This window comes from Diadema antillarum, unplaced genomic scaffold (genome assembly GCF_040938485.1).
Source record: "Diadema antillarum isolate AM-2024a unplaced genomic scaffold, OU_Dant_1.0 seq00001435_RagTag, whole genome shotgun sequence".
NCBI classification, from domain to species: Eukaryota; Metazoa; Echinodermata; class Echinoidea; order Diadematoida; family Diadematidae; genus Diadema; species Diadema antillarum.
The window spans coordinates 315,796-325,478 of NW_027272185.1; the positions used below are offsets into that span (position 1 = coordinate 315,796).

Genomic DNA, 9,683 nt, shown 5'->3' on the forward strand with positions numbered 1-9,683 from the left:
CTCCCTTCAATTTAAATTCCGCCCCTGACCAAAAATAAAAAAAGCATGATAGGTGATCCAATATCACAAGCAGCGCCGTCCTTCACTGCAACGAAGACGCTGCACACACGGAGATTGTCGAACTTGAACCAATACATCGATGACGCCATGTTGATTACGAATTAATCAAGTTCTTCTTCTAGCGACACTTTTGGAGGCCTTCCCGATTCACCCATTCAGATCCATTAGTCATCCATTTTATTTTTCATTTCTATTTCTTTCTTGATATGTGTAGCTTCCCAATTTATGGGGTCTCACCTCAGCTGCCACACTAGTCCTTGCCTTACCGGGAACATTTCAAAAGGTAACCTTAAGTCATATCTACTTAGGAGAGATATTTCTCTGCGATCCTTCTGAGATCTGCTTCGATTAAGATCTTCTTCAGTTTCTCCCTGTTGTCGAGTCCTTGGCGATTCTTCCAGGCCTCCAGTGCCCGGTACGTGGCCTCCTCGGAGTCGTTGGCGCAGCTCATCAGGAACGAGTCCAGCTTGGCCTTCTCGAGTCCCAGTTTCAAGCCCAGCGGGATGTAGTAATTGTGCGGCACCTCACACGCCATTTCCCGAAGAGTCTGGGCGGGAACGTCGTTCGGTCGGTCGTCATCCTGTCCAGACGGGCTGCAGTGAAAACAACAGAAGCGGAAAAATACATCTCCGGACATGACGCGCAGATGAGATATGGGAATAAACATTTCTAGGGCTGATGACTACTAGCCAGATACGTAGGCGTATCCATATCAATGGAAGATCTTGTGTTCGAATTCAGGCAGGCGCGTACATCTTTGGACAATGCTTCTTTCTTTGTTTGTTTGTTTGTTTGTTTGTTCGCTGGTAGGTGGTATATAAATCTTGACTCAAATATTATAGACAACGATCTGGCAACCACAGGGCTATGATAGCTGACCCTGTGGACAAACAGTGCCTGGACTCAAAGGCAGCCCAGGGAAAAGAAGACCATTATCATAATGCTGCAATAAATGACCACCGCTGAGTGGTTAAGGTCAATATAAGAGTCATGAGTATACGCACACGAAAACATATGCATTTTGTTTGTAAACCGTTATGTATATGAGACATTTGCATTCATGGAGAAGCTACCATGTGCTTACTTCAAATCGTTTTCGTCGGTTTCTCGAGCGTGCGTTTAATCTTTGACATACACAAGAATCATAATGTCATAAACAGTACCTAGTACGAACACACAGCATGGCAATTGATATGAGCATAGATTAAGATTAGTATACATCTATACCCGTTATGAAAAGAATAAGTGGGGAAAAAGGAAGTTATAGCAAAGGATAGGAATGCATTCATAATATGCCACGCTCGAGAGATTATGACAAGATACCGGAGTTTGCAGTACTCACAATGCTCCTTCGCCCTCTACCGTTGGGCTCAGAAAAGAAAAACTACTTTGACTAGATGTCCTCCGACCTGGAGCAAAATAATGAAAAGACATTTCATCTTGAATATCATGTGACGTTGTGCTATGTAATGATGTTATGTAATGCCACTTTATGAGATATATCGTAATAAAAACAATAGGATATCGTGAATAGAATGGTACGATCCGACAATCCTTCGTTCCCCATAGCGAATCATGTTCATGTATAGCATTAAACCCACTGTCATATAAGTTACAGACATCATTAATTCCAACACAGAGTTCCTTGCACATACCATGTGCATGTTTCACTTGTTCTTATGATTGCAAAACTGATTGCAGAAAGGGGTGTCTAATGACGGGGGAAACATCGCTTAAAGGTTATCCGAATCTCGGAAGTAATGCATAGGGCGCCCTCCCTCTTTGAAGTTCATTCATAACAGCAACAGCTCTACTAAAACATGGAACTAGCAGTCATAGATCGAAAATGGTGCTTCTTACCGTGAGAAGGAATGTTCACGTGGCAGATCATGTCGACTGTCTTGGTGCCAAAGGTCACGAAGATTTTCACGTCCTTAGACTGGTGTCTGGTGCAGTTCACCTGAAAGTCCACGGAATTGCGGTGGAACTCAATGACGTCACACGTTGACAGAGTCTTCTCCTACGTACAGAAGATCGTTGCATATTAGATTATGATCAATGGAGTAAGAAAACGTCTTTGTCGAGGTCGCATAACATTTCTTGAAGTTATAGCCAAAATCGTTTGATATCAATACTAATGGTAATGATAAGTTGTAAAGGAAACTTATTTGACGACAATATTACGAATGGCATGAACAGTTGGAGAAAGGAGTGTTATATGATGACAAGACTACCAAATGAACAGAAAAAGGTTCCATCAGATCGTAAGGCTGGCGTCATACTGTCTTGAGTTTGACACAGGATGCTAATACGAATATGAAGCTTTGCAAGATCTTCGGTTTTTTTTTTTTTGGGGGGGGGGGGGGATGGGGTGGGGGTTGGGGCTTGCCGAAGATTTTGCAACGGCTCGAGAAGTTTCTGCCACAGCCTGGGAAGTTCCATCTCCGGTCATACAATGACTTAAGTAGCCTCACGAATGACCCGATGTTTATATACAATCAGAGCCAACATTTTGCATTTTCCTTTATCATGTATTTCCATCTTTGCTCAATGTTTCGGGAAATTGTTAGGCCTGCATGACTTAAATAAAATAGCCATCGAGGCCGGGTTGTCATCGGACGCGTCTTACCTCCACGCTTTCGCCATCTTGGCATTTCACGACGATGTCATTAGTGTCATCCATGCGAAGCTTTAGGACGAAGTTCTTGCCGATGTGCGCTGGTTTCACGGCATAAGGGGAGGTGGCAGCCATGTCCTCCAACATCATCTATGCCACATCGAACAGTCGAGTAAATATAACAAAGAATTAAAATCGTGCTTTGTGTTCCTTATCATTACGGACTGGATCCAGACCAACTGAAAGAAAGACTGATTAAGAATGATGATAACAATGAAAACGTAATTCCTTTTAACAGTTGTCATCACTAACGGCAGGATGTCTTAAAGTATTGAATTAGCATTTTGACGTGATAGTTCTTTGAGGCTTACGTGATATAATTTATCGGCACACCTAGACACCTCATCCCTATCGGATTTAGAAGACATAATAATGTGATGCAAACGCGTGTTCACTTGTGCTGATTTATAATACCGTGATCATCAATCATGTGACCAAATTAAAGGAATATCCAAAAAAAATGTCACATATATTTCATGACGATTTTCGGCTATTTTTCTTCAGATCACTGATATACGCCCACGAAAAAGTATTCCATGATTCTGTCAATGACATCAACTATCAGTCGCTGCTAAATTACTACGATTAACAAAAAACACTGGTATGCACCTTCCGGTAAACTCAGCTTAACTTGCATGTTTCCAGACAAGGTCTTTTGTTGATATATTACTTACATGGAAACGTAGAATAAAGTGTTTCACAGTATAGCTTAGAAAGGGCAGAAACATTTCCACAGCGTGTTTCAAAATGTGCCACACTGTTGCCACAAGTGAAACAAACTTTACTTTCTTTTTGCAATAAAATTACGGAAACGGACAAAATTTCAATAATGAGAAGATGTAATGCGTAACAATGTCGACATGCACGCTGTGCTCAGCGCCATTCTTTCAGGAAGAAGCCCTGATGAGTCAAAAGACTTAGTTATCAGTGCAAATAAATTAAACAGACTGTTCATTAAATAACCTTGTCCATGCCTTCCGTGTGATCGTATATCATGACGTTGATGATTGGTTTCCTTGTCGCCGGCATCCATTTTGGGATGAATGGACGCAGAGACAACTTCTTGTACACCTCGCTGCCCATGACCGACACGGAGTACTTCCCCGAGCGTTCCATCTCCAGTTCTAGCTTGTTTTCATCTATTGAACATCTCGCTGGGTGGATGAAATCGAGGTGGGAGGACGAAAGAGGGAAGACATGCAGGTAGTTATTATGAATGCCGAGAACTCCCATTATCACCACTGTGGCTTCATTTACTGGCCTACACTATGCTGCATTTTCAGTAATGTTTCATGCAAGAACATCCCACGAGTTCTCTCTCTATCTCTCAAGCAACAGGTATGCACAACGACCAGCACTGCAACTAAAGAATACAATAGTTCATTCTTCCCCGAAGAAGATACCTCTGGAGTCAAAATGACTATTCTCTGTAGAAACACTGCTTGTGTTTCATGCTTTGAAAACACTGTAGCGAATTTCCAATGGAACCCACAACAAATGCTCGCTTCCAAGTAATAGAAGTCTCTGTCTCTTCAAATCCAGGTGTTTTAAATTGCTCGAAGTTCCCACTAGCATTCTGACTGGGTATTTACCCGCCGAGATATACAAGTGAATTTTATGACGTCAAAGAGAACAATTTGGTCACATGCCACCAACTGTCTGTAAACATGACCAAGTTAGAACACCATGGTTCCACTGCAAACCTTTCCCTCTGGAGATGTAAACGATTCTTCAAATGCACACTCACACAAAAAGGAACTTTCTTTCAAAATTTTCTTGAAAAAGAGAAGAACGTTTGGTTCATGACTCCTAGTGCAAGAGGGTAGGATTCAGACACGAAAGGTTAAATTGGTGAAACCCTTATAAATAATGTGACGCGAACTTACGCCGGGAAAGCCTCTGTGCTCCATTTCCGCCGGTCCTGACGGCGTCATCCTCATGGTGGACGAAGACCTCCATGTCCTGCGACCACGAGCTGAGGCTGTGGGGTAGGGTCAGCGTGGCGGGCTTCTCCAGCATCATTCCCGCTGGAGTGAAGTGGACGTCGGGCGAAATGCAGAAGCCGCTGCCCGCCGCCGCCGAGCCGCCAGATTCTCTCGACAGCTCGACGCCGATCTTCTTCCTCTGACCCCGCGGGATGGCGCCTGGTGGTACCTTGAGAGAGAACCCGTACGTCTTGCTCGAGATCTCTCCACCTTCCGTGCCTATGTACTTGGATACGAAAACGGGACTAGCCCTCCCTGTGTTGTAATTAAGATATTTTTGGCATAGATCAGATATGAAGCAAATACACTGAGTGTTTGCAACTTGTTTTCAAGGGTTATCACAACAACAGAAAGTGACATCATGGCAAATAGCTCAAGATCTAAAGGTTTTTAACCTTTAAACTTCGAGTAAACTTTTCGTCCCAAAAAGCAGAGAAAAGTCTTAGACTTAGTTATGTGTACAATATGGAGAAGAAAAGGATTTCTACAGCCATAGGCACGGTTGGTAGCGTCCAAAAAGCCCTTAACCCCGACAGCAAAAGCCACATAAACCATTTCTCATTGACACATGGCTGTTTCTTCCACCATGACATCTTGACCATGTATAATGCATGTTGCAAAATACACTTAAGTTGTTGTTTGACGTCATAGGAGCAGGACTCCAAACACAATTGCTCCTTATTACACTAATTGTTCCACAATCGAGTTTGATGATTCTGAAACCCATGAATAGGAGTGGGACCACCGGCTTTCGTCTCCAGCATTATCATATTGGGTTTTTTCTCTCTCCCTCTTTCTCTCTTCCTCTCTCTCTCTCCCTCCTCCTCCTTTTGCTCTCTTTCTTTCTCTCTCTCTCTCTCTCTCTCTGTTAAACACATGTACGCACATACAAACACGCACACACACAGACATTTCCGCAAGCACACAATGTCATGAACACACGGAAAGACAGAGTGCATGATAACCCCTAACATGTTTGACTTCACTTAAGGTTACCTGCTTCATTCCTATCCAACTCCAGAGGTGGGATCGTTTGTTTGGTTGCGATGGTCAATTTCTCTCCCATTTCTTGCGACAAGGTATCCTGCTTTTCCCTCCCTGGAGTTCCTTGAGGACTACAAAACAGAGAGATAAGCTGAATGTAAACTTACAAAAACTCCACACTGTGTTATCCAATCCAGATCTTTCTTCTTCTTTAAAATAATCTATTGGTTACTGACAAACTTAAGTGCTAATGCAACCTGGGCAATCTGCATAATACCTTTATCGATGTTTGGAAATATATCACATATATATACATATATATATATATATATATATGTGTGTGTGTGTGTGTGTGCATTCATATACATATACATAAAATTATATCATATTTATATTACCGTCGTTTTTCTGGTTTTTCTTTCGTCTCAAGTAGCACAGGTCCTGTGTCACTGCTGAAGCCGGTGGTGGGGCCGGGGCCGGGGCCCGGGCCAAAATGTTTTGAAGCACTTTTGTTAGAACTGTCCTTCTTTTGTTTTTCTCCCTCATTCTCCCTTTTCTCCTGTTCTTTTCCATTTCTTGTAAATAAAAACAACGAAACAAAGACAACATGATGTTTTCCACTTCAATAATCTTCGACAACCTACCTATATTGTCGGCTAGACAGCACAAAATATCTTACACTTTCTTATGAAACACCAATAACTATGTATTGTTAAAATCAGAATGGAAAGATAGAGCACCAGAAAAAAAAAATGAAGCCTGTAGAATGTTTGTTGAAGGAGGCTTGTAGAATAAAGAAAGAATAGTATACCCACATTACCTTATTTCCTGCGACTGATGTGAAGCGACATCAATTAAATGAAACATACAGAGCTATTGTACTCAGAACGAAACGCCATTTTTTTTTTTATGTGGTGACATTATAGTTTAAAGTGTGAAGACTTACATGTCACTTGAAGTTTGTGTTCTGTCGGGTTCTTTTGCGTCTTGGTTGGTCTCCACAAGAACAGGTCCAATGTTCTGTGCTGTCAAGGTCTCAGCTGGAGGGTCCTTGTCTTCTTTTGACTCAATTGGCGTTTTCTTCTCACTGTGTGGAGGGATAAGCAATATGTACAACTCCTTTCAGTGTTGCCGAATTTTGTTCGTTGATTATTTTGTTTGCAGTGAAGGAGGATCACGCATATCGTTTTTTTATTTCGGAAAGGATTATCACAATCATTTACCTGGATCAAATTTCACTATTTACCAAAGTGGTCTATCTTAAACATGGTAGATTCACGTGTACAAGAAAAAAAAAGAGAAAACGTGCCATGAAACTCCGTAATATAGTATACAAGGCCGGCAATTTATTGCCGGCCAAATGAAACATAATACAAATTTTTCAAATTCATGAAATTCTTCCGTTGAGGTGTTTTCATTAGGCGTTTTCTCATCAGCCCGATGTTTCGAAATAGCGCGCTATTTTCTGACTTGGGAAATTTTCCCGATAGCGAAATAGCGCGCTATTTGATAATGTGAACACAAATTAGCGCGCTAATTGTGTCGCTCTGATCGAGAAAATTTCTCGAGTCCAACTCGGGAAATTTCTGAAATAGCGGGATAGTAGCGCGCTATTTGATAATGTGAAAACGACTCGATTAAATTAGCGCGATGCATCCCATCATGCCTAGCGTGTGTGAACCGATCGATCGAGGCAAACTGCACACAAATCATGAGGAATTTTTGAGAGGGCACACACATTACTGATGCTGTTTGCTCATACTCAGCTGTCGAATTAGCTCGACAAAAATTCGGGCTGATTCTCTTCGGGCTGATGTGAATAAGAAATGAAATAGCGCGCTAACTCGCAATCGCGAAAAATTTCTCGAGCTTGGATTTACATCGGGCTGATGTGAAAACGCCTAGTGCAACTGGTTGTCAATCAGTTGCAATGATAACACAAATTGTTATGTTTCATTTTTTGTATATTCTTTTAACTCTGCTGTGTAAAGATTATGCCTAACCATGACAGTCTTAAGAACAAACAGCATGATTGACCGCATAATTTCATCGGAATGATCATTGTGACGATTGCAACAATGGGAATTATAATGATAGTCATTATGCATTTTCCCCTTGGTGGGGGTAGAAAACGCATTTTTTTTAGTTGAGATCTAATCGAAAATTCATTCACAGGAATCACAGAGTTGCATCCTCTACATCTCCGCATTTACTGTTACAAATCATATGAGCCAAATGTCATAGCTCCATGGCAAATAAGCTCTACAATAACGGTTTAACCATCTGCCTCTCCTGTAAGGTCATTTTTATATAGAGTCATTCCATGCCATGCACTGTCTGTTCTCATTCGCAGTGAGTCAAACGACTTACACTTGTTCTTGACTGGTATCTCGTTGAGGATTCTTAGGGTCGGAGCGGACCGCGTTGTCGGCGAACAACTTCCTCCTCGGACGTTTACCACTTGCCTCTCTTCCGGGCGTTTTGCTTTTCCTGAAAATGTTACATCATTACTTTGTTTAAGAATGGACAACATTAATTTCTGGACAGGAAAGCAGTCTTCATGAGAATGGAAGGATTATTCTCTCAAGACACATATTTCATGATTATCATTATGGCGTGTAAATCCTTCTGGCGTGTATATTTCATGGTTATCCTTATTGCATTTGCAGTCAGTAGAGTGCACTAGACTTGACTGGGTGCATTTCAACGACACCAAATTAGAATTGATACGTGTGTGTTAAACCGTCTTCATGCAACAGGTAACAGGCGTCCTTCCTAAGATTGTTAGTTTAATCAATTTCTGAAAGTCACTCCAATAATCAGGATTAAGACAATTTTCCAAGCAACGCTTTACATGCTAGCTGTTTACTGTGACAAGAGCCTTTGTTCATATCTTGTCTGACAAGACACATAGATATAGATCAATCATCATCTGTGGGAACAAACAGGCACTTTCTGAGGTTATGATTGACAAATTATATCTCTATGAAAGTCTTTGTATTCAAAGACCACCAAAGAGCTGTCTATGATCTGATCTGATTTTCAAGAGAAACGATGTGTTGAGGTGTGGATAATCATTACATACATATTTAAAGGAGAATACCACAGACTTCGCAGTGCAACACATCAAAGTGGAAATAAACGACTCACTTGAGTCCTTCCATCATGGATTTGTAGATGTGTATGATGTTGCCCATCTGTATGATGAGATAACCAGCTGAAGACGTGAACAACGCCCTCAAACTTAGGATTGACATGGTGTGTGTGATTTTTGTTCGCCGGATCTCTTCGTAGCTGTCGTCGAGCACGACGACTTCGAGCACCTTCGGCGTGATGCCCTTGACGAAAAGTACGTACACTTCGTCGTGAGGTCCTTTGACGCAAGTGTTGACGAGCGTCCGCCCGACTGTCATTACGGGAGTGGTGTCGACGCGAGGGTAGTTGTAGAAATCCATCGCGACAATGCGTTCCTTGAACCGCACGAGGATCAAGCCCGTACTCACAGGGATGATCCCTTTCACCTTCTCGTCGACGGGCAGGGACATGGCAGCTTCCCCGGTGGCGTATTTCACCACGAGGATGTTTCCGTTGTAGCGTTTGAACTCGGCGACGAACACGACGTCATCAGCGACGGCGACGGCGGTGATCTGTTCAACGTTGGCAGGTTTGCCATTCTTGTTGATCGCGAAGTTGCTGACGAAGTGGCCGTTCACGTTGTACATAATCAATCGGTTCCCCGACTCGACATTGATGACTCTGTCGGGTCCGAACCGCGTGCAGTTGTCAATCACCGTATCCCCGGAGAAGCCGGCGATGTCGGTGTCCGTACCCTTGGCCACATTAAGCCTGCTGTAGAAATGTCTGTCATCTTTGCTACTATGGGTCAGCACCGTGTTTTTGTTCAAACTACACAGGATGTCACCCTTGTCCGAGACTTCTTCAACCTTCTTCAGCCACAGCTCTGGACTTTTGGCCAT

At 42.4% G+C, this 9,683-nt stretch overlaps 1 protein-coding gene across 1 annotated transcript; it reads right to left on the minus strand.

The window, feature by feature from the left end:
- Window positions 1-364: 364 nt before the first annotated feature.
- Window positions 365-9,683, minus strand: LOC139709427 (uncharacterized). Its single transcript, XM_071621395.1, has 9 exons — window positions 8,857-9,683; window positions 8,077-8,196; window positions 6,653-6,793; window positions 5,719-5,837; window positions 4,624-4,977; window positions 3,701-3,891; window positions 2,690-2,827; window positions 1,921-2,080; window positions 365-729 (listed from the first exon to the last, which is right to left on the minus strand). Exons 1-9 carry the CDS (start codon window positions 9,681-9,683, stop codon window positions 365-367), a joined length of 2,415 nt encoding a protein of 804 aa, XP_071477496.1.